This window comes from Podarcis muralis, chromosome 14 (assembly GCF_964188315.1).
Source record: "Podarcis muralis chromosome 14, rPodMur119.hap1.1, whole genome shotgun sequence".
Taxonomy (NCBI): domain Eukaryota; kingdom Metazoa; phylum Chordata; class Lepidosauria; order Squamata; family Lacertidae; genus Podarcis; species Podarcis muralis.
Genome location: NC_135668.1, coordinates 23,826,926 through 23,853,422, shown reverse-complemented (window position 1 = coordinate 23,853,422; position 26,497 = coordinate 23,826,926). Strand labels below are relative to the sequence as shown.

The following is a 26,497-nucleotide window of genomic DNA, read 5'->3' as shown; positions in this document are numbered from 1 at the left end:
CTTTGTTCCCATATTTGATTTGAAGACATAGGCCACATTTAAACCCGACATTCAAAGTACTATGATACCGCTTTTAAACAGTCATGGCTTCCCCCACCCAAAGAATTCTGGGAGCTATAGTTTGTTAAGGGTGCTGAGAGTTGGTAGGAGATTCTTATTCCCCTCCCAGTTATGCAATTCCCAGCGTGGTTTACCAATCAATCCAATTTTCACAGAGAACTCTGGGAATTGCAGCTCTGGGATGAGAATCGGTTCTAGGCTCGCAATACGTCCAGAAAATTCCAGGCATGCCATGAAATTTGATGCCTAAAATGATGTCCACGGGGGGGGGGGGGATTGAATTTTAAGAGATGTCTGGAATTTCCCTTACATATGGCAACCTTGACTTTATTTCTGGGTCGTCCCCCCACTGAGCAATGGAAAGAATATCTCCCCTTACTTGGGAGACCCAAAGCGCACTTGCGCCCCTTGCCTCTCCACGTGCAACAGTATCCCCACCTTCAAGGTCATATTGTGAATTCATTTCCCTTATCTAAGAAGAGGCAGTAATTGTCTGTTTTGTGGAACAAAAGAGTTCCCCCTCCACACTGTGTATATTCTACTCCAGCCTTCCCCAATCTGGTGCCCTCTGGATGTTTTGGGCTAAAATTTCCATTGTCAGAAACCACTGAGTTCTAATGGTGGCTGGGATGTATGGGATTTGTAGGCACCTATAGAGTAGTTTGGTGAAGGCCATTCTACCCAGATCAAACTAATACAAAATTCAACTGTAAGAAGTATGTGGATTTAGCCTATTGGCATACGTGTGTGTGTGTGTGTGTGTGTGTGTGTGTGTGTGTGTGTGTAAGCTTCCCATACACATTTTATTCTGTTCCAACAATCAAACTTCCAAATACTTATATTCATGGTGGGAAGCCAAATAAACTGAGAGGTGGACCAGGAAAGATAAGCACAATGTAGTTTTTCATCATCATCAAATTTACTGCACTGGCCTAGACAATTTTAAAAATAAACGAAAGTACGTAAGCTTTGAATATATAAGCAATACATTAAAAGTTAAAATACAATACGATTCATAAGATTACCAAACCATTCTACCACTCATGAGAGCTAGAAACTTTGTTACAAGCTGAAAAGTTGCCCATAAGCAATCTTGCAGATTTCGGGCTCCCAATAACCATCCAAAAGAAGAAGAAGAAGAAGAGTTTGGATTTGATATCCCGCCTTTCACTCCCCTTCAGGAGTCTCAAAGCGGCTAACATTCTCCTTTCCCTTCCTCCCCCACAACAAACACTCTGTGAGGTGAGTGGGGCTGAGAGACTTCAGAGAAGTTTGACTAGCCCACGGTCACCCAGCAGCTGCATGTGGAGGAGCAGAGACGCGAACCCGGTTCCCCAGATTACGAGACTATCGCTCTTAACCACTACACCACACTGGCTCTCCAAATGGAAATGCTAAATATTCTCCCTGGCCATTTGGCTAAGGCACTCCAGGCAAGTGGAATCTTCTCATTTTCCTTACTGATGCAATGGAGGAAGGCGGGAAGTCCCTGTAATTATTAGAGAAACTCTGCTGGTGAGGCAGGAGGTGTTGTAATGCAGAGATGAAAGGGGGAAATCCATGTCAATGGAGAGGACAGAAGACTCAACTTGCCTGCGGTCTGCTGACTGTTTGAAGGCAAAGGATGCTTCCTTTCCTCCCTCCCTCCCTATACCTGCTTTAGCAAGTACCTCTCCCAAATGGCCTGCATTCTACCAAGCAAGCATTATTCCATTTCTTTTAAAAGACTACTTTACCATCCTTCTGCATAGCTTGTTGCTTTTTATAAAGAAACAGGACAAAATAAAAATAAACCATTAAAAAGGGAACTTTTTTTAAAAAAGAAGCTTGCATTATTTGTAACGTATCCAAAATGGAGACGTTTCTCAAACAATAGTAGTGTTTTTTCAGCCAGAGCTCACAGGAGCTCAGTTCCGGCACCTCTCAGGTAGGCACCACTGCCATTCTAAGAGAGCAAGGGAGAAGCTCGTGGTGAGTTCCCGCACCTACATTTTCTAGAAAAATAGGAGTGATGGTGATTAAACACACACACACACAAACATGAGCAAGCAAGCAAGTGAACAGAAACTGTTTCTTACTTCCACGGCGGATGTTGATAACGAGGCTCCCTTTGATTTCTGTGCATCCTTGTAACAACTCTGCCGACGTGACAGAGTCAATGGTTATCGTCTTTTCAAAGGAGCACACCTTGGGGCAGGGTCCTTCGCAAGGGCTGCAGAACATGCTGTCAGGAGAGAAGGGCAACAAACAATCAGCAAAAACCTGCCATTTTTCAATCAATAGGTTTTTTAAATTAAACTTCCCCAAGAAGACGGAAAAACAAAACAATAGTCAAACAACACAAGTTAAACCATAATAAATCAAAACAATTATGTTCTGTGTGCACTTTTAATGAGGGAGGAGAGAGGAAGGGGAGGAGGAAGTGGTGGGACATTCAAATATATGGCAAGAAGTCCATATATTTGAGAACTTCCAATCTTTCTCCTCTTTATAGAGGGTCACCTTCTCGTAAGCCGCCAGTTTTTAGTCATGAAGGTAATATAGCTATCATGGCTATAAGATGCACTTTTCCAGTCACTGCCTGTAAGTCCTGGAAGAACTGCTCCCTGCCTTGCAGGCCTTTTCCCACCTGGCCTGGAAGGGTGGGGCCCTGACTGACTCCAGCTACAAAAGCTGAGGCTGCTGAACAGAATCTTGGGCTGGGGCATTGTTTAGGATGCAGCGTTGCTGGGTGGCGGGGTGTGGGTGTGTTGTTGCTGTTAATTTTTTGTAACTTTTATTTCAGATCTTATGGTTTATGTGGAAACTGTCCAATTTGGTTGTGTACTTGATGTTTTGTTTATTGTTTCTGACTACTATTGCTACATTTGGAATTGTGTAATGTTTTATATGTTGTAAGCCACCTTGAGCATGGTTTGAACTTTGGAAAAGCAGCATACAAATTTATTTATTTATTAAATTTGTATACCACCCTATACCTGCAGGTCTCAGGGAGGTTATAACATAGAAACACAGAATACATAATCAAAAACAACAACAACCCAATGATTGATTGATCCTCACACTTATTTCAAGCGCTCTCAGTACGTGGCTCTGTTGGTGCATGCCAGAAACCATTAAAAGTAAACACACCAATCATTACCACCCCTTCCTTTGCAGCTATCAGTGCTAATCATGGGAAGGCAAGTGGTGAAGGGAGGAGGGGACACTACAAATTTCATTGGCTTTCAATTCACCACTTCCCATCTTCTCCATTACCACACAGAGGCTCAGATAAAGAGGCATATGCTTTTTATGAGTGTTTTTAATCGCCTGAAAACTCAAGTAGTCAGAGGCAGCAAGGAAAAAACTTTTCCCAGTAAACACTGGGTTTCTAAATTAGGGGCAAAGAGCAGTACTTTGCACCTGTATATAAACTAGGAACTCCTAGGGGGGTCAGAGGAAGGTTTGTTTGGATAAATTAACATAAAAAACATGAGAAGTCAGATGTCAACAGAAAATGAAATCGCTGAACAAATAAAGGCAAACACTCTACAGAACTTTTTTTTTAAAAAAAAAAAAGTTCAAGAGGAATGATTGTCTTTATTTATGTAACCATCCACTCATGAGAATGCCAAAGTTTTATCTGTCTTGCACCCAACAAAGTAAGATTCTGGGCCCACTTCTGACCCATTAAGTTAGTCTGTCTCTTTTTGCTGCAACGGACTAACATGGTCATCCCTCCGGAATCTGTCACCCAAGCTCTTTGGCCAAAGGTTTAAAAACGAAACAGATGCTACAATGCTAAAGGGATTTAGGGGCAAGTTCACACAGATTTCCATTACTCATTGACTGCAATGCAGAGGAAGTAGTCTGCACACAGTAAGTTGATCCATGTCATACCTGTCCATGGATTGTTCAACTTGCCTCATGGGCACAACACACTTAAAGCACTACTATATTGCTTTTAACAGTCATAGATTCCTCCAAAGAATCCTGGGAGTTGTAGTGTTTTTAAGGGTGCTGATAGTTGTTAGGAGTCCCCTCCCCTTCTCCTCCTCAGAGAGCTGAAGTTCGTTAAGGCGGTTTAACAGTCAAACCCTCTTTCCCAGGGAAATATCAAAATACCCTCATCTTACTCCAACCCTGTTATGTTCCTGCAATAAAAAAGTTTGGTTTCTGTGCACACACCTGCCCATCAACGAGGGCTGACACAGCCGTCTCAGGTGGCAGAATTCAAGTGGTGTCTCCAGGCCCACCTCCACTGCCCAAGTGGTTGCAGTGGCTCCCAGAGAGATCTCGCAAGAATCCTGCAAAATCACAGAGACCTTCAGAGGTCTGTGACAAAAATCTGTCATGTGACCTCGTCAGAACCCAGAAGCAGTAGCTGCGCAACCCCAGTAAGCGAGGCTTCGAGAGGGGTGGCAAGGGGTGTGGGTGTGCAGTGCAAGCACAGGGTGACACCTTTCTGTTTCGCCTCAGGCAGCTAAACGGGATGGGCCACCCCTGGTCCGCACATAAATAGTTGGTAAAGGTAAAGGGACCCCTGACCATTAGGTCCAGTCACGAACGACTCTGGGGTTCTGGCGCTCATCCTCATCTCGTATTACTGGCCGAGGGAGCTGGCGTACAGCTTCCGGGTCATGTGGCCAGCATGACTAAGCCGCTTCTGGCGAACCAGAGCAGTGCACGGAAACGCCGTTTACCTTCCCACCGGAGCGGTACCTATTTATCTATTATTATCTATTTATTATTTTTTAAATAAAAACATCCTTAAGGTCCCAGGCCTCAGAGAGGTTAGGCTGGCCTCAACTAGAGCCAGGGCCTTCTCGGCTGCGGCTCCAATCTGGTGGAATGCTCTGTCACAAGAGACTAGGGCCCTGCGGGACCTGACATCTTTCCGCAGGGCCTGCAAGACAGAGTTGTTCCACCAGGCCTTTGGTCAGGGCGCAGCCTGACTCCCTCCTCTGGCAACCTGCACAGAATTTTGCCTAATCGGTTGCCAACAATTTGATTTTAATTAATTTTTATAATGAAATGTTTTTAGAATGTTTTTAGAATTTGACTGTTTGACTATTTGACTGTTGTTAGCCACCCTGAGCCCGGCTTCGGCTGGGGAGGGCGGGATATAAATAAAATTTATTATTATTATTATTATTATTATTATTATTATTATTATTATTATTATTATTATCTACTTGCACTTTGACGTGCTTTCAAACTGCTAGGTTGGCAGGAGCAGGGACCGAGCAACGGGAGCTCACCCCGTCACGGGGATTCGAACCGCCGACCTTCTGATCGGCAAGTCCTAGGCTCTGTGGTTTAACCCACAGCGCCACCCGCGTCCCATAGTTGGTACATTGGTCAAAAAGCCACACTTCCATAATAAAAGAGGTACTGCATTGTTAATGGAATATTAGAAAATGGGACCGATGCTCTACTGCAATATCCTTCATGTCTGAATAGCCTTTCTCCAACTCTGTTTCCCAAAGAGTACAGCAACTTGCAATGTTTGTGTGTGTGTTACCTTTGAGTATCATTGCGCACAAATCCAGGAGGACAGTCGGACACACACGCGTCGTCATGAATCACAAAGCTGTCATATTCGAAGTGTTCCAAGGCCACTTTGGAGCAGGCCTCCTTCGTGATGCAGCGCCAACCCTCAAACTTGTACGTGTTGAGCGGGCAGGTGGCGACGCAGGTCCCATCGTGGTAGTAGTTGCGACAAGCCACACATGCCGAGTTGTTGTTTGGGGCCGTACAGCTTCCCAAGCACTCCGGGTGGCAACATTCATTTTGGTCAGTACAAGCATGTTTGCCACATGAGCTGGGACACACTGCAAGGAGGAAAAAGAGCAAAGCAGCATAAATAATGGGCACATTATAAGGCATAAACGCAACCCAAACAATGGCACAGCACAGGGGCGGGGAATCTCAGGCCCAGGAGCTGAATGCAGTCCTCTGGGGCTCTCTAACTGCCCCCCCCCCCAGCTCTCCCCAGTCCACATCCCCCCGCATGGGACAAGTTTCACACCTAGAGTAATTTTTGCCTGGCTTGAATTCTGATAACGCCTCTTGCTTATCTGGACAAGGGCTAGAGAGCAGTGTGTGAGTGTAGAAGCTAGTCTACTGTACAAAGGTAAAAGAAATTACATCTATGACTATAACCTTTGTCCCTGCCCACCACTGGTACATGGCCCGTGGAAGGCTGCCCAGGAGGAAATGCAGCCCTTAGGCGGCAAAGGGTTCCCCACCACTGGTGAAGCACAACCCCCAAATTATCAGTTTAAATTCTGCATTATCAGACGTATTTATTGATTGAATCATAGTCCATTCTTCTACTCCTAGAGACAGAATGGCTAGAATTTTTTTTAGAAAAAGTATTACAAGACATGTGTACAACAGCAAATACTTTAAAAGAGTTTTAAAACAAAGTTACAATCACAAATGTTTTATAGTTCAATGACAGAGCATCTGCTTTGCATGCAGAAGGCCCCAGACCTCTCTCTGAAACCCTAGAGACCCCCTACAAGTCCACATGGACAGGCTGAGGTAGATGGACCAACAGTCTGATGTGGTGTTAAGGCAGCTCCCTGTGTCCCCATGTCCTTTTGGCTAGACTTGTCGAGGAAAGAACCTAGGAACCTTCGGCTTGCAAAGCAGGAGTCTGAACGCTGCGCTACAGTTCCTACCCTTTCACTTGCCTCACAGAAGTTACACAGCCTATCAACATTCCTTTGCTGACATTTCCCCGCTCAAGCAGTTCAGAGTTGTTAGCGAACACTGCGTGACATCACAGCGGCCTTAGCCACAGGCGGCTGCGAGTTTTCTTATTTTTGTCTTCAGCTAAAGATAGTAAATGACCATTCGAAGTATTACTTTGAACGAGTAGTTTAAATAAGTCAACCGGTGTTAACCTGACATCATAAAGGCTCTCTGCTTGGATGCCAGATTTGCTAGCCTGCAGTGGGCTGCGCCTCAGCTCAGTGTACGTAAATATTAGAAGTCTCCAAGGCTATTAAGGGATTTCATTAGCAGCTCCAGACAGCGCGTCTTGCAAGCAGATGGATTGCTGCTCCCCACGAGTGCCAAAACGTAAGATTTAGTATGGTAACAAGATTTCCCGTTTACACAAGGATATCAAGCAAAGCCGCAGATACATGGATATATACCATGCCTTTAGAGCTCAGCTTGTGGTACCTAAAATATTATGTACCTTGATGCACACTTATTTAGGGTGATTTACAAATAAAAACAAAAACCTACAACACTGCATGGGTCATCCACACCATCTACACCAAACTAATCTGGCATCAATGAGCTGAACAGCACAGTTACACAAGGTTCTCTTGCATCGCTCATGTTTCAGAAAGCATAAAAAGCTACAATACAACTAGAACGGGCTGTTTCTAACACAAGCTGCGTTTATACCGAGCCCCTCTGGTTTCCTGGCCTCGATTTTTGTCCTTTTATCATTTTAAGTACATGAGAGAGTCCCTACTAGATCAGACCAAAAGCCCATATAGCACAGCGTCCTGCTTTCCACAATGGCGAACCAGATCTTTGTGGAAAGACTACAAGCAGGAAATGAGCAATCTCCTGCAACTTTCCCCAGCATTTCAGAGAGTGAACATTCCCAGCCCCTCCCAGGGAATGAACCTGGGACCGTCTGCACACAGCTCTTCAGTGGAACTGAAGCCCATTTGTGTTAACTTTAGACCACTAAGTCTTCGTCTTAACACTCTCTTCGAAAATATGCTTTTTAACATGTGCCTTGAAATATTTATTTTATTGTGAAGCCATTCTGTCTCTAGTTAGAAGGCTCAAGTAACAGGTGATTTGAAAGTCCCCCTAATAGGAATAAGATCCAGACTCTGCAACTTTGGAACATCACAAGGCTATTATATGGCAAAGCATGGGAAAGTACCTGCAAACCGACAGAGCAGAAAAATCTGGGAACTGAGCTTGATTAATTGCCAGCGGTGATAATTATCAAGAAGAGTCAGTTAACAGCTTGTGTAAAAAAGACAATTTAATACTTCAGATGTTGGGAGTAGGCTACTCGTGTTATAAAAAAAATAGTTCAGAGAAAGCATAGCTAGGAATGGAAAATGCAAAAGGGAAAAAAAGTTATTTTGAAATGTATGTGAGATTAACTTATTGTATTGGTTCGTTTTTGGACTAGGATGTAAGAGACCAAGGTTCACCTGGCCATGTAGCTCTCTGGGTGACCTAAGGTTAGTCACGGCCTCTCCATCTAACCTACCTGAGAGGATTGTTGTGGAGATTAAATGGAGGGGGAGGGGGGAGAGAGGTCCATGTACAGCGCCTTGAGCAATATTTGGCTATAAATACATTATAAATAAATAAATAAATGGGATGCTTTTCCTCTTTTATTGTTGTATATAGTTTTGCTTTGTTTATAAAGAGAGTCCTCTCTGCCTTGAGACTCTGAGGAGAGAGAGAAGGGCAAACATACAAATGAAGCAATTTCTCATTTTCCTAAAAAAAGGAAATTCATTAAAATAAAAAAGGGGGGCAGTTTCAGTATTAGGGGGACCATACTACTACGACTGTGTCGTGGGAAGACCTCTCCATAAATTATTTGTTGAAGCATAACAGAGCAAATACACCAAGTTTTCTGGAATGCCTCAAAAGGTCGCCATGACTTCACCAAGGCTGAAACGGAACAATCAGGTGAATAAACAGTCAGTTGGAGGGAATGAAGAAACGTAGCCAGCAGCGTAAGACGCCTGGCAAGCGAAGGCCACAGCCTCCGCCAAGATTGGCAGGGCGCCAGTCGCACGCGGGCAGACACAGAGTTGCCAAGTGTGGTGGTTTTTTTTCTTTTTTCTTTTTAGTTTTTAAAAGAAATATTCTTCCCTTTCTTGTAAAATGATAGTCAAGTCTTCCCTTTGCTCTCGCCAAGCCCTATCCTTCCCACAAACCCCCAAATTAAAACAAATCCCCATCCAATTGAGTAATTCAGCAAAACTTTTGTCTCAAGAAGGGAATTCAGGAGGTGACTAGCATTTGTATATGACTATGCATTTGTATATGAGCTGTGTATATGAACATGCCTGATTTCGCTCACAAACAGGGGAATTTGGAAATAGTAACTCGTATTAAATCTTGGAAGAGGCTTTTAAAATGTGTTTTCTAACTACCTGCTTGACATCATCCTACAGAAATTGCCCTTCAGAACATATTATTGTATTCATTCAGTGCATTTTAAACGTCTTAAGTCAGAGGTTATCAACATGGCACCTATGGGTGCCAGGATGCCCAATAGTACCACTATAGTGCCCAGTCGAAGGTCTGTTAAATATCCCTTCAAAAATCCACAATATATGAGAGGCTATCTGCTCTTCCTACACAGTTCCTGTTTGTACTGAATGGGCCTCTCCTACACTGAACACACACAACCCTTAAATATGTCCACATTTAACTGGATGCCAGGTTTGGATGCCTACCCTCTTCTGAACAAAGGACAGATGGAAAAAGCCTCCCCATCCCACCATTCATGGGATAGCTGACTGAGGGGCAGGAATTCCCACACCATTTGTGGCCTTGTTACTTTTTCTGCTCTTTTAGATGTGGTATCGATTATGCCACGTCTTCAGGGCAGCCATTTTGTGCTATGCCATGCCCCCCCAGGGACAGCCATTTTGACTGGCATCCACAGCACCGTCTCAAAATTCCCAATGTAGGGATGGAGGAGGAAATTCCAAATGTTCCTATTAGCTCAAAAAGGTTGGCGACCCAACCTGTTTCCTGCTTGGCAGGGGGTTGGCTCGATGGCCCTTGTGGTCTATTCCAACTCTATGATTCTATGACCCGTCTTAATTGCTTGATGTACACGACCTTAGGAATGTGTATAACCACCCTGCAAGACAGAACAGCAAGTGGGGAAATGGCAGGCATTTTGGGGTAATGCACACAGGGTTGGACTGCATGCCATAAAACAATTCTGCCCTAAGGCTATTGATTTGTGGCTTAGCCCGATTTTGAACCAGTGTCTCTGTGGACCAAGCCCAATGACTCTGTCCTACATTGGCTTGCTAAGAGAAAGAGGAATGCAGGGTGGGCGTGTAGAGTGAAGGGGTAGGAAGAAAAGTGGGACATCTCTCTCTTTCTTTCCCTCCCTCACATGCCCACACCCATTTCTGATGATTCATGGACCTAGTTGAAATGCAAATCGAGCTTGTGAAATTATACATATTCATTCAGTTGCAAGTAGCAGCATGTCCCAACGTGGAGCAAAGCAATAGCCATTGCTTTCTTGAGGAGTTTTCCAAGATCCTCCTCTAGTTCTAAACAACAGTCACACATCAAACATACAAAGTTACTATCATACCACCCTGAGAGCTACATTTCCCAGAGTGGTTTAACAATCAATCCCTCTTCACAGGGAATTGTGGGAAGCGTAGTTCTGTGAGGGAAATCGTGTCTCCTACTAAATCTCAGTACTCTTAACAGACTACATTTCCCAAAATTCTTTTGGGGATGCCATGATGGTTTGAAGTGGTACCATAGGGCTTTAAATGAATGCTCTGAATGTGGCCTAACTTTGCATACTCCCTGACGTCCTCCTGCCTCACTGGGTAAATCCTCTTCTTCACCAGAACAGCTTAATAAAGAAAGAGAGGGGGTGGGTGGGATAAAAGCCATGACATTTCTGTGAGGAGGAACTCACAGGAGGAAAGTGTCATAACACCAAACCTGAGAACACTGAATGGCTTCCTTTTGCTTCCTGATAATTAAACCACAATTAGAAGATTTCTTGAAGAAGGTGGTGGTCAGGGGAGAACAGGGTGGGGAAGGAGTACTCGCCTGCTAGGCCCTTATTTATAGCTTTTTATTCTCACTGTCACGGGTGCTAAGAACTGCAAGCAATTATCTGCTCTTGCTTTAAACTCCAGAGTTTGCACACAACTGCTTGCACTTGCAAAGAGCATAGAAAGATTCTGCTGAACCCGAGAGAGTCCCAACAGCAAACTCAGGGCATGCTGTCTACCATCCAAGAATTACATTTGACCCAAATTCATTTCAGGAACCACCATATGTTCCCTGTTTACATCCTACCAGAGCCACTCTTATCCAACGGAGGCTTCCAAGATATTCTGAGGATCTTCCCACATAGCAGTTCCTCCCTCCTGCTACCACTTACATTTCCAGAATTAACAACATCTGGTTGGGGGAGTTACATTTGAGACTTGTACTAATACATACAGACCCTAATCGAATTAAGCTTTACAAAACTTGCCAGTTAATTGCCTTGCTTTCAATTGGTTGACTGGGGTGACTGGTTGAAATACCAACCTACTGAGGATTTAACAAGAACAATAAAAATATTAATATTAAAATGAAATCTGAAAAAAGAACAATGAAGTATCGAACGTCTTAGAACTGGACATCAGCAAGCAGTTCACAAGCCTGGAGGAGCATTGCATCAGCAACATTACTGTAATTCAAAAATATAACACTATCATTAAATGGAACCCAAAGTTCCTGGAGACAAAGTATTTCAGAATGTCACAACGCTTTATTTTATAAAGCTTAAAATAATCAAGTTAAGAACCTAACCTAAAGCAACACTTCAAATATTGGGGGGGGGGGAGGGAATAATAAAGTCACTATAGATATTTGCACTGACAAATTCCTTACAGAGTTAAGAAATCTCATACTGATCAAGTAAGTCACAGTCTTGCATAAATGCAGTATTATTGGGGTGTTTTTAAAAAAAACAAGTTACAAAAATTCAACTTTTGTTGGGGCAAGTGACAGATCCTTGGATGGGGTAGGAGGTGACATTCCAAATGTTTCTGTATTTTGAATATTTGAAAGTTGTTTTTTATATTTTCAGCTGTTTTATATAGGTCTTTGTATTGTACATTGCTTCCGGATGTCTTGTGGGAAGTGAGCTTTAAGTGAAATAGCAATTCCCATCATCCCTTGCCATTGGCCATACTTGCTGGGACTAATGGGAGTGGTAGTCCAGCAACATCTAGAGGGCCAAAGGTTCATCACACCCAAGCTATGCTAACTCTCAGTCAGCCACATGGCTAGAGCCTACAGCTATGCTGTCGCCCACCCAAAACATTTCAGCAGCAGGCCACGTGGCAAATGATTCTCAAAAGCGGACCCCTAGCTATCAGCAGACTTCTCCCTGACGAAGGAAAAGATACTGGGCCCTTTCCTTATGGGACTGAGCTAAGGAGACTGAAGGCCTCTGAGGACCGCCGAGGTTAACAACTTGAAATGTGCGACAGAAAAATTATTCCACCAGGTGGAACGTTTAACATTGCTACAAGGCTGACATATCATTTGGTGTTTACCAGAAGAGATTGGGAAGGGAAAAGGACAGTGTGTATATGTGTGTGAGAGAAAGCAAAGAAAGCACGCTCTTGTACAGAACATATATTTTATCTATATTTTATAATCTCCGTTAATCCACGTTTCTCGTGGCGATGCTCTAAAAAAGGAAGGAGATCCTCATATGAATTTAAAAGCCCCACTTTAAAAACTTGATGAGTTGCTTTAAATGCAAAGCTGTTTCAATATTCCTTATAAGTTTATTAAACTCTCAACTGTCCGGCCATGACTAATGAAAGTGGAATTGAGACGGTATTCTATATTTATCGCTCCACTGCTTGTTTGTGCCGAGGGCCCCATTTTTACACTTTGTTGCTGTGTGCAGAGCTATGCGAGGTATTGTGGGCTCCCAAACTTTGCTGATTTCCTAACAAGGCAGGTTTGTGTCCCAGGGAGAAACAAACCCGGGGCTGTTTTTGTTTTTTTGCAAAAGAGAAGCCTAACTGAGGCAGCGTCTCCTAACTCAAACACACAAAGTGGGTTTTGGCAGTACATTTCAGAGCTGGTACCAGAGACCGTTTATGTGTAAATTACATGCCTCATATACAGCTCCACATCAAAATGTCTGAAAGATAATTCCTTTTCTACTTTTTGTTTCTCTGTATAGTTCTGTTAATTTAAAATGGTTTGGGCTGAAAGTGTACAATTTGGGGTAGGAGACATTTTTAAATCTTCTGTACTGTGTCAAGCTGTAAGTCATGAGGGAATCTCTAACCCTCCAGGGCCACATTCACTATACATCTGAAGTACTATAAAGTCGCTTTAAATAGTTATGGATTCCCCCCAAAGAATTCTGGAACTGTAGTTTGTTAAGGCTGTTGAGAACTATTGGGAGATCCTCACTCCCCTTCACAGAGTTATAGTTCCTTCTCTGAGTATTATAGCTCTGTGTCCCCCAACAACAGTACTCTTAAAACTACAGCTCCCAGAATTCTATGGGGGAAAGCCATTACCATTTAAAGTGGTACCGTAGCGCTTTAAATTTTTTTATGTGAACTACAACACTCATAACCATTGGCCATGCTGACTAGGGCTGGTGGGAGTTGTAGTTCATCAACTTCTGGAGGGGCCAAAAGTTTTCAATCCCTGCTTATCAACATATAATACTGATAGAAGTACTAAAACATTTTGCCCAACTCTATTCAATACAACATTAGGAATAGGCAAGAAATGCAACCAAGAAGATGCATTTGGCCACCAGGAGCTTCTAATTCAGCCTTCCCCCAATCTGATAACCTCAATGTGCTTTGGACTACAACTCCAAACACCTCCAGCTTCTAACTCAGCCTTCCGTGCTGCATGGGGCTAATTATTTGTCTTTCTGGCCCATTTCAGCCTCACAGACTAGGGCCACGGGTAGCAGAAGGTGGAACAATGCATATGACTTCTACAGAGGACTATATTCCAACCACACAAAAGGCAGAGGTTTCCACACACAGGCATCCCTCCCAGGCAAGCAAAGGGCAAGTGTGGGCAACCCGTTGGCCATCCAGATGTTGCTAAATGACAATACCATTAACAGGCCATTGGCCATGTTTGCTGGCACTGTTGGGAGCTGTAGATCAGCAACATCTGGAGGACCGCAAGTTGGGATAAGACAGAATCAGGGTTCAAGGGGATTTTCCAGTCATGCAAAAGCACTCCTGTAGAGCAGGGAGCAGGGCCAGTGAGGGGACGGGCCAGGGCACCTCCCCATTCCTGATCTAGGCCAACACTGACTGGCAGCAACTTTCCAGGGTCTCAGGCAATGAGAGAGTAGGAGAGGCAGACGCTTCCCATTAAGTGCTTCATGAAAGCCTTTTAACTGAAGAGGTTGGAACGTTCTGCATGCAAAACAACTGCTCTAGTCACCAATAAACGGTACCTCCTTCTCACGCAAAGAAGTGTTGTTTTTCTTTTTTAAAAAATAATAATGTGAAATTCCTCCACCTATAGTCTCAAGCAATGCATTCCTGAAACAGTTTTACCACCTCATTTGCAATTAAGCTGTGATGGTGACCAAGTCCACACTTGGTCCCCTTACCAAAATCCTAGAATGCTTCCTTCTTCAAAATGCAGGCGGCCCCACATACATGCAGCTCTGTACTAAGCCGCACCCCCTCCCAAAAAAAACCCCCAAGTTCAAGTGAACTCATCTGCAAGTTTTGAAAAGAAAGGAAAGCTTCCAGAGCAAGTTCTGGCAAGCGATGCCAACCTCAGAACATGTTTTGCAAACAATTAGGAACCCCTGAAACAAAACAAAAAGAGCCATAGGCTGAAGTCATTACGGGGATAATTAGCAATAGAGTCATACCAGTCCTATTTTGCTTGTAAATTCAGCTCCCATTATAAAAGAAAGAGCTGAAAAACAGCCATCCCACCCTCTCTTTCATCCCTGGATTAAGGCAACTGTTCCCAAGTAGAGATGAGTATTGCAGATACCCATGTGTGAGGGCTGGGTAGCAATCAAGCAGCAGCAGCACCCGTTATGCAAGCGAGACTGTGCTGGAGGCTCCAAAAGAGGTAATTCATTAGATGTAAAAACATGGACTGTTCCCTTGCTGGGTTTAAAAAAACCCACAAAAAACATATGCCAGGGTATAATGTAATGATTAGTGATGGGGACGTAGGCTGAGATATAGGGTTGCATCAAATGTTAGTCATACTCCACAGGGGAGACCTACTGCAATTCATGGATGACTTAGGCCACATTCACACCATACATTTAAAGCACTATGATACCGCTTTAAACAACCATGGCATCTCCCACAGAATTATGGGAACTGTAGTTTGATAAGGTTGCTGATAGTTGCTAGGAAACTCCTGTTCCCTTCCCAAGCTACAATTCCTAGAATTTCCTGGGAAGGAGGACTGCCTGTTAAACCACTCTGGAAATTGTAGCCTCTGAAGGGAATAGGGGCCTCCCCACAATTTTCAGCACCTTTAACAAACTACTACTCCCAGAATTATCGGGGGGTGGGGGTGGGGAAGAGAGATAGTCCTGACTGTTTAAAATGTAGTTACAGTATAGCACTTTAAATGTACAGTATAAATGTGACTTAATGTGGGTTGGTTAATTTTAATAGGCCCACTTCAAAAAACATTTAGCTGGACATAAGCCACCAAATTCAAGCAAAGCATTTTTATAGATGAGTTAAGAGGGTTGAACTTAAAAAAACAAAAACCCTCCTGCAAAAAGCTTTTCAAACTGTAAATGTTCAAAAATAATGAAACTTTAAACTTAATGCTCTAAATGGCAGCCCACTGATCCAAAACAGTCTAAAGCAGGAGTTGTGAACCTTTGGCTTTCCAGATTTTGCTGAACCATTATCTTTGGCATTGGGCCATGCTGACTGGGGGCTGGTGGACAAGGGATTTGTAGGCACTTGGTTGGTGAAATCCACCCATACCTCTTTGCCCCCTCTCAATATTCGTAGAAGGCTGTAGCTCACTGATGGGGCATCTGCTTTTGTTTAGAAACTCAACTATAACAAACTGTTTGAAGCCAAACTGAATTTTCTTCATTTGCATTATTAACTGTGCTTATGCAAATAAGTTCGCCCCGATTGTACATAACAACATACAGGTAGTGTTACAAGTAGTACTGTGACTTGCATTATTTGAGCAAGAATTGAAAAGAAAACCAGAAACCCTTGAAATATGAAGAATGCCTTCTTCCCCAATATTCTAGAATCTAGACAGACAACTTACCAAAAGGGGCTGGGGGAGAGAGGCACAAACTGGGGCTGGTGATTTAAAACTTGCATTTAAAGACCAAAAAACACTAGCATGCGAGTCTTTGCAACAAAACACACCAGGAAAAGAAACAGCCATAACTGGAAGAAGTTGGGGGAAGAGACCTGGTTAATCTACTAATCAATCAGTCTCGTAATATGTACATATAAGCATCATCCTAATGGCTGAAAGGGAAGAGATAAAAGACGCAGGTCCCTTCATATTCTTTTACGCTGAAGCCCTGGACAGGCCACATGACATGGTTGTTTATGAGTCTGGAGCAGAGTCACATGATACGCTGCCAACACCTCCTCCTCCTGCCTCCTCCTGCCTTACACAAGGCTTTACAGCTTTGCCAACACAAACAGCAATGACCTGCTTATAAGGAGGCGGGTAGGAAATCTCGGGGCAGTGATGCTGTCTCAACACATCAACCAGGATGCATTGCAGGGAACTTCCACTGCAATCCAAGGACAATGAAATTCAGAGAATTGGAAGCTTTTCACGCACAGCTCAACTCTCCCACAAACGTGCATCATGTCTATCCATTTCAACAAAACTTTGAATCTTAGATTCAGACACACTTCAAAAAGGGGGGGGGGAGGGAGGGAGGGAGGGAGAGAGGGAGAGAGAGAGAGAGAGAGAGAGAGAGAGAGAGAGAGGATGCATAAATATATTTGCACTATATTTAAAGCTTGCATTATCTTTTAGAAAAGCGTTTGCAAAAAATGTGTTAGTAGGATATACCATAGCTGTTTCCGTGCATTATCACACAAGACTCACATACAAATCCACTGCATAAATCCATCAACTGACATGCACTGTGCCTATTTTCAAAAATACAACAGTAACTGGGTCAAGGAATGTTCTTTAATCTGTTTGCATGTAGCAGGGTAGCAAAAGGAGAAAGGAAGTAATTTTGCCTATTGCTGATTATGACAGGAGGACTCATGAGGTGGGAGAGAACAACTTCTGCCATGAGGAAGAGGTAGTCAACATGATGGCATCCAAATGTTGTTGGACTACAACTCCCATCATCCCTGACCACCAGCCAAGTTTACTATGGCTGATGGGTTATGTGGGGAGGGGGGAGAGAATATGCTTTAATATTAAACAGATTTCCATTATAGACGTGAGAACTAGCATAGCACAGTAGGTGATAAGTACCCAGTTCAAATCTCTACTCTACATGAACACACTGCCATCTACAAGGGTGGATTTGGCCACTTGACATACATTTGCAAATCCTCCCCTTGATTTGGTGATCCACAACTTTTCCTCCAGATAAATGACGAAGGATGTGGCGACTGCAATACTGATATACACCCACCCACAACGCCATTGGGAAGGTACGGAGACACACACAAACTATTGCTGAAACCGCTACAATTGTTTTCAACTGGATACACTGCAGGTCAACGCAGAATTAATCTGCAACGTGCTTTCATTTTTGGAATCAAACTAGTTTCTCAAGATGTGTTTTTCAGGGGCAAAATATACGTAGAAGATCTACATTGTGTGTACACTACAAACTCTAAACTGCCATGTAATCTTCGGATGAAGGGCAGCATAGAAATTTTATATATAACCAAGTACTTCATGCCAATTGATTCTAGAAAAACATGTGTGCACATGGCCAGTGTCTACCCCTGAATAACTAGATAAAGAATGTGGAACGCTTGAACATCTGAAAGCTATAGGTAAAGGTAGCAGCATTATTATTTTGTCATCATATAAAATTATTCTTGAGATGTACCTTCCATCTCTTCAATGCTATAGAGAAAACACAAACAATTTCTAACTATTCATTTGAAGTGATGGCCTGCTTTTCTTCAATTGGTGTGCCCTGGAAGCCTTACTGGGATGAGTAAAAATAATTAAATGCCAAGTTAAATGCAGGGTTTTCAGTCTCTATGTTCTTTCATCACTTTTTTTTATTTAAAAAACCAAACACCAAAGAATCCCAGCCACTCAGAGATAAATCGTGTATAGAAAGGAAATCCTTCTGGATTTTTTTAAAGATGCCTCCATAATCCATTCAACACATATTGTACTACAGATTCCAGAAAGGTTGTTTTCCAGCCAACATTTGTTTCATATTCATAAAAATCGTCAATGACAGGGAACAGAAGACAGAGGCAGGCCCATTAAAGCAGCCTGGAACACAGAGAAATACTACAGTCTCTCTCCCACACCTCCTATTGCTGCATGTGGTTATCAGACTTGCCTTCTTACTTAATCTGCCGGATTTTCTTTGCCTCGTTTATTGTCAACATTGCTCCTAAAACGTCTAGACGGAACAAAAAGTTCCATTAGCTTGCTTTTGCCACGCACATCCCTACGTCTGGTCAAAGCCAAACCCTGCAAGGGTAGGGTAGGGTGGGGTGGGGAGGGAAGGGAAAGAGGAAAGAGAAGCTAGAACTTAAATGAAGATAAGCAAGGGCTTTTGAAAAGCTGGGGGGGGGGGGAGTGGCTTTGCATTTTATTTTAATTGTCTTGTGATTTTTATATCTTGGCAATGTGCTGACCCAAGCAAATTAATTCACCCTGTTTATTATTACAGAGCATTATTATTTATTATTATCACTGCACTCAGAGAGCTGCAGATTCTCAGTAACGCCTGCAATGGACCTGTAAGGTAGGCCAGACCAGCAACATCCCTACATTTCATATGGGGAAAAGACCAAGAAGAGTGGCTTGCTGAAAAACACACACAGCCCAGGCTCTCAAATCACCAACTCTAACGGGTTGGGTGAGAAGATATAGGATCCTCACTCCTGCACCATTAATGTACGAATGACTGATCATGTCTTTTACAATCCCTTATAAATATATCCACGTAAAAGCAGGCAGACACACACACACACACACACACACACACACACACACACACACACACACACCTGTCTGGCCATTTCATATATTATACCAGGGTAAACCCAAGTTTGCCACTGCCAAATCTATTCAACCATGAGTCATGGCCAACATTCACACCTGAGACTTAGGTACTGAACCAAGATTTTTCATGCTGAAGCCTAGGAACAAAGTATCTCCTTTTATCTGTCCCCTCCACTCAAACATCATGTTTTTACAAACATACACAAGAAATCAGTGGCAATGCTTCACTCTACTCCTGGGGAGGCTGTAGTGATTTTCAAAGCAAGATCTACCAAGTAGTGGACAAAATACTAAATTTCCATCCTAGTAATACTTACAAATCTTCCATGCTTCTACTACATCTAGGCATTAAACTTAAAAAAGGAGATGGTGTTCTTTAAACCATTAACATTATTTTATGTACACTGGATCAACCAGTACTAACCATTTCCCTTCTTATTTAATACACCATCGGTTGTGCCACTTACTACTTTGCATCCAGAAGTTTGACCACATGAATCAGAACCAAACCTGCTCAGTTCAATTCCGACAGAATGACAGTGTTCCAGAGAAACAGTGTTCTGTCCTGCACTTCAATTTGGAAAAATCAGACACCATTCAGACATGCTTTAGGACACTTTAACATATTCTTTGCAGACTACTGTAAAAATTCAGTGTTTTGATGCTGTACACAAGGGGGGTGGGGAACTGACTGATGTGATAAACGCGCATTGGAGGACAAAACCACAGATACTGAATAATGCTCACAACCACCTTGCAAGAGACAAGGAACTGAGGCTAAGATTTTGCGGTTTGCAAAAAGCCAAACAAGTTTCAGGGCAAGGATGGACCATGAACTTGGGATGTCCCAAACCGATTCAAGCGAAGCAGAAAATCTTCCAAAATGAGCAGATTTCCAGTTATAAATATGTTAGTTAGAAGGAATGGGTGCCAATTACAAATAGGTAAAAAAGGTAAAGGACGCCTGGACAATTAAGTCCAGGCAATGGTGACTATGGGGTGTGGCACCAATTGCAAATACAGTATCAGGTGAGCTGGGCAGTTTCAATGTTTTCTACTGTGTTTACTAAACGTAAGTAAAGCAAACAAGCTGCAATTAGATCACTCTTGGGGGCACCCTAAGTTTTTCTGAAGCAAACTGAACAGCCCCCAATACAAATTATCCTATTTTGCATAGGAAAATTTCCCTTTTCTATCCCCCACCCCCGAGAACCTATCTCATTGCCTCAAAACCATAACCTCCTGCTGTCATCATGTTGGATGCACCACTCCCCACCTTTTGTCTCTCCTGCTTCCCGCCACTCCGATGAAGAATTCTGAACAATCCGGAAGTTTTCTCATTATTTTGTGACATTTTGAGCTGGTTCAAATCAAGATATTGCCAAACTGTGACCTATGGATTCTGTTCTATTGGACCAATGGGGCTGCATGTGCCCTTTGTGATGCAAGTACTGTGCTGTTTAAGACTAACGTTGTACAATAAGGGGAATTTGTAAAATAAAACCTCATGGAGCCCTTTCTGTTGATGTTTCATTGATCCCTCACAACAGACTGAATCAAATCTGCCGGCTTCTATTATAATAATAAAAAGGGCAAATTCCCGTGCAAAGAGTTTCTAGAGCTTCTCTTAGCATGACTCCCACATTTAATACTCTGAGAGATGAAAAAGCAACAATTCTGGCTGACAAGATAAAGCAAAATCAAAATGCTTCAAGCACCTAACCTGAAGCACCACCTTTCCAACGCACTTCTGGCCAGGAAAAGGGGACATGTGTACGCATTCACTACCCAAGCTATCCATGTTAATATTGAAGCTGTTGCATTTTGCAGGAGGACTCCACTCCACATGTTCCAAGCAACCCTGTCACAAATAATTCATGTCCACTACTCCTCTGTCATACTGAATACAGGCACATTGTACTGTGTGGAAATAGGAAACCTAATTCAGGTCATAGCAAAAAGCTTTCCCCCCCTCCTGCCCCCCACCCCCCACTCACACCACAACATTGATCTTCACACAATACAACCCTACTTTTCCTACACCCAACCGCTAATTCGAAACTGTTGTGGAAGGCAGGGAAACCTAATACTGGATTGGGGTGGGTGGGGGTGGAGTGAATGTGAGTCGCCCAGTGCTTTGTTTCCCCCTGGCTGCCTGCATCCCAAAATGGTTCCATGCGCGTGTTCCGCCGCCATGCTCCTTTCAGTGCCATTATTAATAAACAGACGAGGCGTCTAAGCCTTTTCTCAAGAGCATAAAAGTGGGAGATGAACAGATAGGAAGATGCAAAGGAAGTGGGACAAAAGCCTTTCCTCCCCCAGCCGAAACAAACCACCTTTGAGTTCAGCATGCCGTTTCTCCTACAGTAGCAGCTTACATATCAGTAAGAAAACCCTGCATTTAGAAATGAGCACGATAAAATTAGGAGAGATATAAAGGAGGACTGAGCTCTGGAAATTGCTTCATGGTCTTTCCCTCTTTAAAAATAAAAAAATGCAAGGCAGGGGTTGCCTCTACCAATTTAAAGCCAAGATTGCATATTCCTTCCCTGGAATCACCTCCCCCCGCCCCCTTGCTCTGTTGCATGCACAGACACTCTCCTGTTTACAGGAAGCAATTATTTTACTACATCCCAGCTAGAAGCAAGTCTCCTCGGTTCTATTGCAGCAGCATTGCTCTGCGCGATGCCCAGTTGGATCATTTGCCCCCCCCCCCCAAAAAAAGAAAAATGCCGACAAGTCAGCCAGCTTTGCAGAGCCCAGCCATAAAAGGTGGAATTTCCGAAGGAACCAATTGGATGGCACGGAGGGCGGATCCAGATGATTGGCATGTTATTCAGAGTAGAAAGTAGTAAACAACCCCCCTCGCTCTCTCTTCCGCTGGCTGGGAGCAGAGGTAAGCACAAAAGATGCCGTGCTCCACCCTTTAATCTCTCCCACCCAGTGGCGTGCTCTAAGACAAAAGAGGACACGCAAGAGCCATTCCGAGGTGGAGTCAAAGTCACACGTAGCCAGAGAGAGGATGAGGGTGGGATATGCCGTTCCACACAGCAAAGAGCCTTCTAAGAGCCCTTTCAAAGCCGCATCCTCTACTCCAAAACAAGCAGGTTTACTATGTCCTCCACCAAGAAATATTTTATTCATTTAATGCCTTTAACTGTTTATATAGGAACAACACAGGAAGTTGCTCTTACGCGGAGTCAAACCCCTGGTGCATCCAGCTCAGTACTGTCCACACTGAACGGCAGCAGCTGTCCAGGATTTCAGCCAGAAAGGCTTTTCCCAACCCTACCTGGAGACACCAGGGATGGAGCCTGGGGCCTTCTGCATGCAAGGCAGATGCCCTACAGCTGAGTATTGGCTCCTCCATTGGACTGATCTTCTTAAATGTGTCCTGCGCCCTTTCCATGGTGGCATTTTGGATATCTGTAACATATGCTTAAAGGATTGAACGTCACAATAATCCTGCACCCAAGCAAGTTACATTTCTGCACTCCATATAAGCAAATCGGCACAATAAATGCATTTTAAATGCTGCACAGGCGTTTTAAATGTGGGCTCTTTGCCGCACTTCAATATTTACATTTTGCCGATCTGAAATGTGATGCTCCACCGCCAAGCAGCGCACTGGCAGCAGGAATTGTCTGGGCAAGAGTCACAGCAGAGGGGCAGAGTATCTGCTTTGCATACGGAAAGGCCCAGGGTCCAATTTTTCCAAGTCTTTCCTAGAGACTCTGGAGAGTGAACCTGGGACTTTCTGCAGGCCTGAAATGCCTGGAGGGGGGTGGGAAACAAATATGATCTGTGGGTGCTGCCATCCCAGCGATATAGGAGCAGGTGGCAGGAGAAACTGGATGGGAAAGGCACCTGCAGTTTTGCTACCCAGATGAAGTGCCATGGGGCAGCTGCTGTTCTCCTGCCCCCGCCTGAAAATAAAACCTCACAACTGTGTGCAAAACGGAACAGCTGTTCAGAGTGATAGATTGGAAGGCGAAAAATAGGCTCAATCTGGCCCACAGTTTGACTTTCCACCCAAACCCCAGATACCACATACAGACATCATTTATGCCATCAAGTAGTTTCCTGCCTCCAACACAAGACACAGGCAAGTTCTCAAAGATTTACCGATTCTATCTTTGGTTTTTAATGATAAAGTTTGTGTGCATATTGGATTTTAATTGGTTTGGGGACTTTAGCTACGTTTCAGGTACACCTTTGCAGTTGGGCACGGCCTGGAGAACTTTCCCCCCTAACTAAATACAGTGGTGCCTCGCAAGACGAAAAGAATCCGTTCCACGATTCTCTTCGTCTAGCGGTTTTTTCGTCTTGTGAAGCAACCCCATTAGCGGCTAAGCGGATTAGCGCTATTAGCGGTTTAGCGGCTATTAAAGGCTTAGCGGCTTAGCTGCTAAAAGGCTATTAGCGGCTTAGAAAAAGGGGGGGAAGCGGGGGAAAAATGGCAAGACTCGCAAGACATTTTCGTCTTGCGAAGCAAGCCCATAGGGAAATTCGTCTTGCGAAGTGCATCGCAAATGGAAAACCCTTTCGTCTAGCGGGTTTTCCGTCTTGCGAGGCATTCGTCTTGCGGGGCACCACTGTAAATTGGCTTTCTAACCAGGACAGGACAGATGAAAATTCACAGCACATAGTTAAATGATGGGGTTTGCTCTTACAAGATGTAGTGAAGGTCACCAACCTGGACCGCTATAAAAGAGCATTGGGCAAATTCATGGACTGTAAGGCTACCACACTGCGGCTACTAACCACTGAGGCTATGTTCTATCTCTGCTGCTGGTGGCAGCATGCTTCTGAATACCAGTTGCTGAGAATCACAAGGAAATGTTGCTGTGCTGGTGTCCTGCTCTGGTTGTCCAGGATGCTGGGCTAGATTGGCCTTTAGTCTGATCCAGCAGAGCTCTATCTATGTTCTTACTGTAGGAAGCGACGTATTTCATTTTGGCTGTCCTGAATCTTCTGGCAACCCGTATTACTGGGCCACCCCAAGGTGCACTACTTCGCACAGTGCCTAGTGAAACTATGGGATCCGCTCCCACAAGATCAAGTAACAGCTGCCAACCTAGGTAGCTTCAAATGGGGTTTAGCCAAAAGTCATGGAGGCTGCTGTCAATGGCTACTATGTTCTCCCTCCACTGTTGGGAGCAGTATTCTCTGTGAATGCCAGTTGCTGCGAACTGCAAGTGGGGAAAGTGCTGGTCAGTAAAGGTCCTTCTAGTGGGCTTTGGGGGCACCTGGTTGGCCACTGTGAGAACAGAATGCTGGACTAGATGAGCCTAACGCCACCCAATTCTGCAGGGCTCTTCTTGCATTCTTATCAGTTCAGTAGAGACCAGGAGTCTACATACAGGATAAAAGGAGCAACAAGGTAAAGAGGGCTGTGTAAACAAGAGGCATGTCACTGTAGCACCCAGTGCACTCAGCACACACCTTGATCAGAATGATAAAGCCAACTCTAAAACAATGGAAAGATTAGCAAGAGGCACCCAACTTATATACAAAGCTCATCTTTGAGACTTGGGAGGGAAGAACAAAGGGTTTTTGTTCCCCTTCCTGATATACGTATGCAGGTACACACACACACACACACACACACACACACACACACACTCCCCACCTACATTTAACAAATTAAGTCAAACAAGTTTGTTTGTATTCTGAAGGCACTGTTTCTTACGAGTTGTTTTTCATAAAACGCAAAACTAAAACATAGGACATCATGTTCTGTCTCCCCAAAAGACAAAAGTTTATTGTTAACCATAGGGCTGAACATTCAAATACCAGAGAATTTCTAGGAAGCCTACAAACAGAGGTGAAACTGACTGTCTTGTTTTTAATGCTGCTTATCTATCGAGGCAATCTGAAACATCATTCCAAATAACATGTGTAATTCAAAAATGGTCACATTAGCAAACCAGGGAGAAAGGTTTTGGTAGTATTAGCCACTGGGTTATCTCAAATTTTCAGTAGCTGCAGCACGAATGCATGAAGCCTTAATAGGAGTACAAATTTATTTTATTTATTTAAGCTGATGAGGGAGGAAGCATTAAATCCTGCTCAGTTTGGTTGACCATGCCAACCCACATGCCCACAGGGATCGTGGGGGAGATAAGTTTGCAACCCCTAAGCTAGTCTACTATTACGTTCTTTGGCTAGAAGCAGCAGCCCAGAATTGTAGGCAAAGCTCTTCCCCATCCCTCGTGCCTTCCACTCTTGTTGCTGCCATCTCAAAACGTGCTTCCTGCCTATCAAAAGTGGGAAGAACAGTGAGTACAACCCTTTCTATGGCAAGGGCTACATTCCAACCAACCAAGAGGATTTTACACAACCATCCCCCACCCCATCTAACACAGGTATCTTACCATCTAGGCAAGTAAGAAGCATCATCACATTCCAGCTGGGAAAAGTACACAAGGATGGCACAGAGATAGGCTAGGATGTCCAAGGAAGAGTCCCAAGGGCCAGATAGTGAGACCTGGGGGGCCACAGGCCCAAGGTTTCCCAATCCCGTTCTACAGTTCTCAAGCGTCTCCAAGCAACAGGAAAGACAAATTGTAAGTTCATCAAACATTTTACCCTGGACAAGGGGGTTAAAGAAATCTCTGCTCACACCGGAAATGTACTTGTGCAAAACATCAGACAAAGGAAAATTATTATATAAATCACTTTTTTAAAAAAGACATTTCGCTTTCTTGTGAAGTAGGGTTAACTACGCAAATTCAATGGAAATTCATGTGAACCAAGCATGCTCCTGCCACCATTATCTGGAAATGCTTATGAAATCACACTTGACACTCCCCACTTACTAATCTTGGAAAGGGAATTGTCTGGCTGCTGCACAATGGCCACATGCCTTTATCATACTGCTCTGAGCAAGAAACCACAATCCACTTGAGAGCCTTTTCACTGTCGTTATACATCCAAAATAGGAATCTACGACAACCCAGAGCGGCTGGTAAACTCTGTCCCAAGCAAGTAAAAACCAAGCAAGATGTAAACACCTCCTCGAGTTCACTGCTGTCGCTGAACTGGATGATTCTGAATGAAAGATTCATTTGCTGCCTTGAACAGAGTCAGCTCAGTCTTGCCTACACTGGCAGTGGGTCTCCAGGAATTCAGAGAGAGGTTTCGTCCAGCCCTACCTGGACTGAACCAGGGGTCCTCTGTATGCAAAGCAGGTGCTGGACTAGCCACAGCTGCCACTCCTGGTCACCAGATTATGAGTCCACTGTTCTTAACCACTACACCACACTGGCTCTCCTGAGAAGCACCCCCTGACCAGCCCCAGAGGCAGCATTCACCTGGGGAGCTTGTAGCTAGGGCTGCTGCAACAAACATCTGTGCAAGCATTTGGGAGGCAGAGATGCGAGAGGGCATCAGAGGAGGGAGGGAGGGAGGGAGGGAGGGAGGGAGGGAAGGAAGGAAGGAAGGAAGGAAGGAAGGAAGGAAGGAAGGA

The 26,497-nt window shown here is 43.9% G+C and overlaps 1 protein-coding gene across 2 annotated transcripts in view; it reads right to left on the bottom strand.

Annotated features, from left to right (window-relative positions):
• Positions 1-26,497, bottom strand: part of IGF1R (insulin like growth factor 1 receptor) — a 192,405-nt gene that overhangs the window by 60,003 nt on the left and 105,905 nt on the right. For both annotated transcript variants that reach the window (XM_028707238.2, XM_077918992.1), the window contains 2 exons: positions 5,567-5,876; positions 2,139-2,284 (listed from right to left, as the gene is read on the bottom strand). In XM_028707238.2, coding sequence (XP_028563071.1) covers positions 2,139-2,284; positions 5,567-5,876 — 456 coding nt within the window. The remainder of the gene's footprint in view (positions 1-2,138; positions 2,285-5,566; positions 5,877-26,497) is intronic.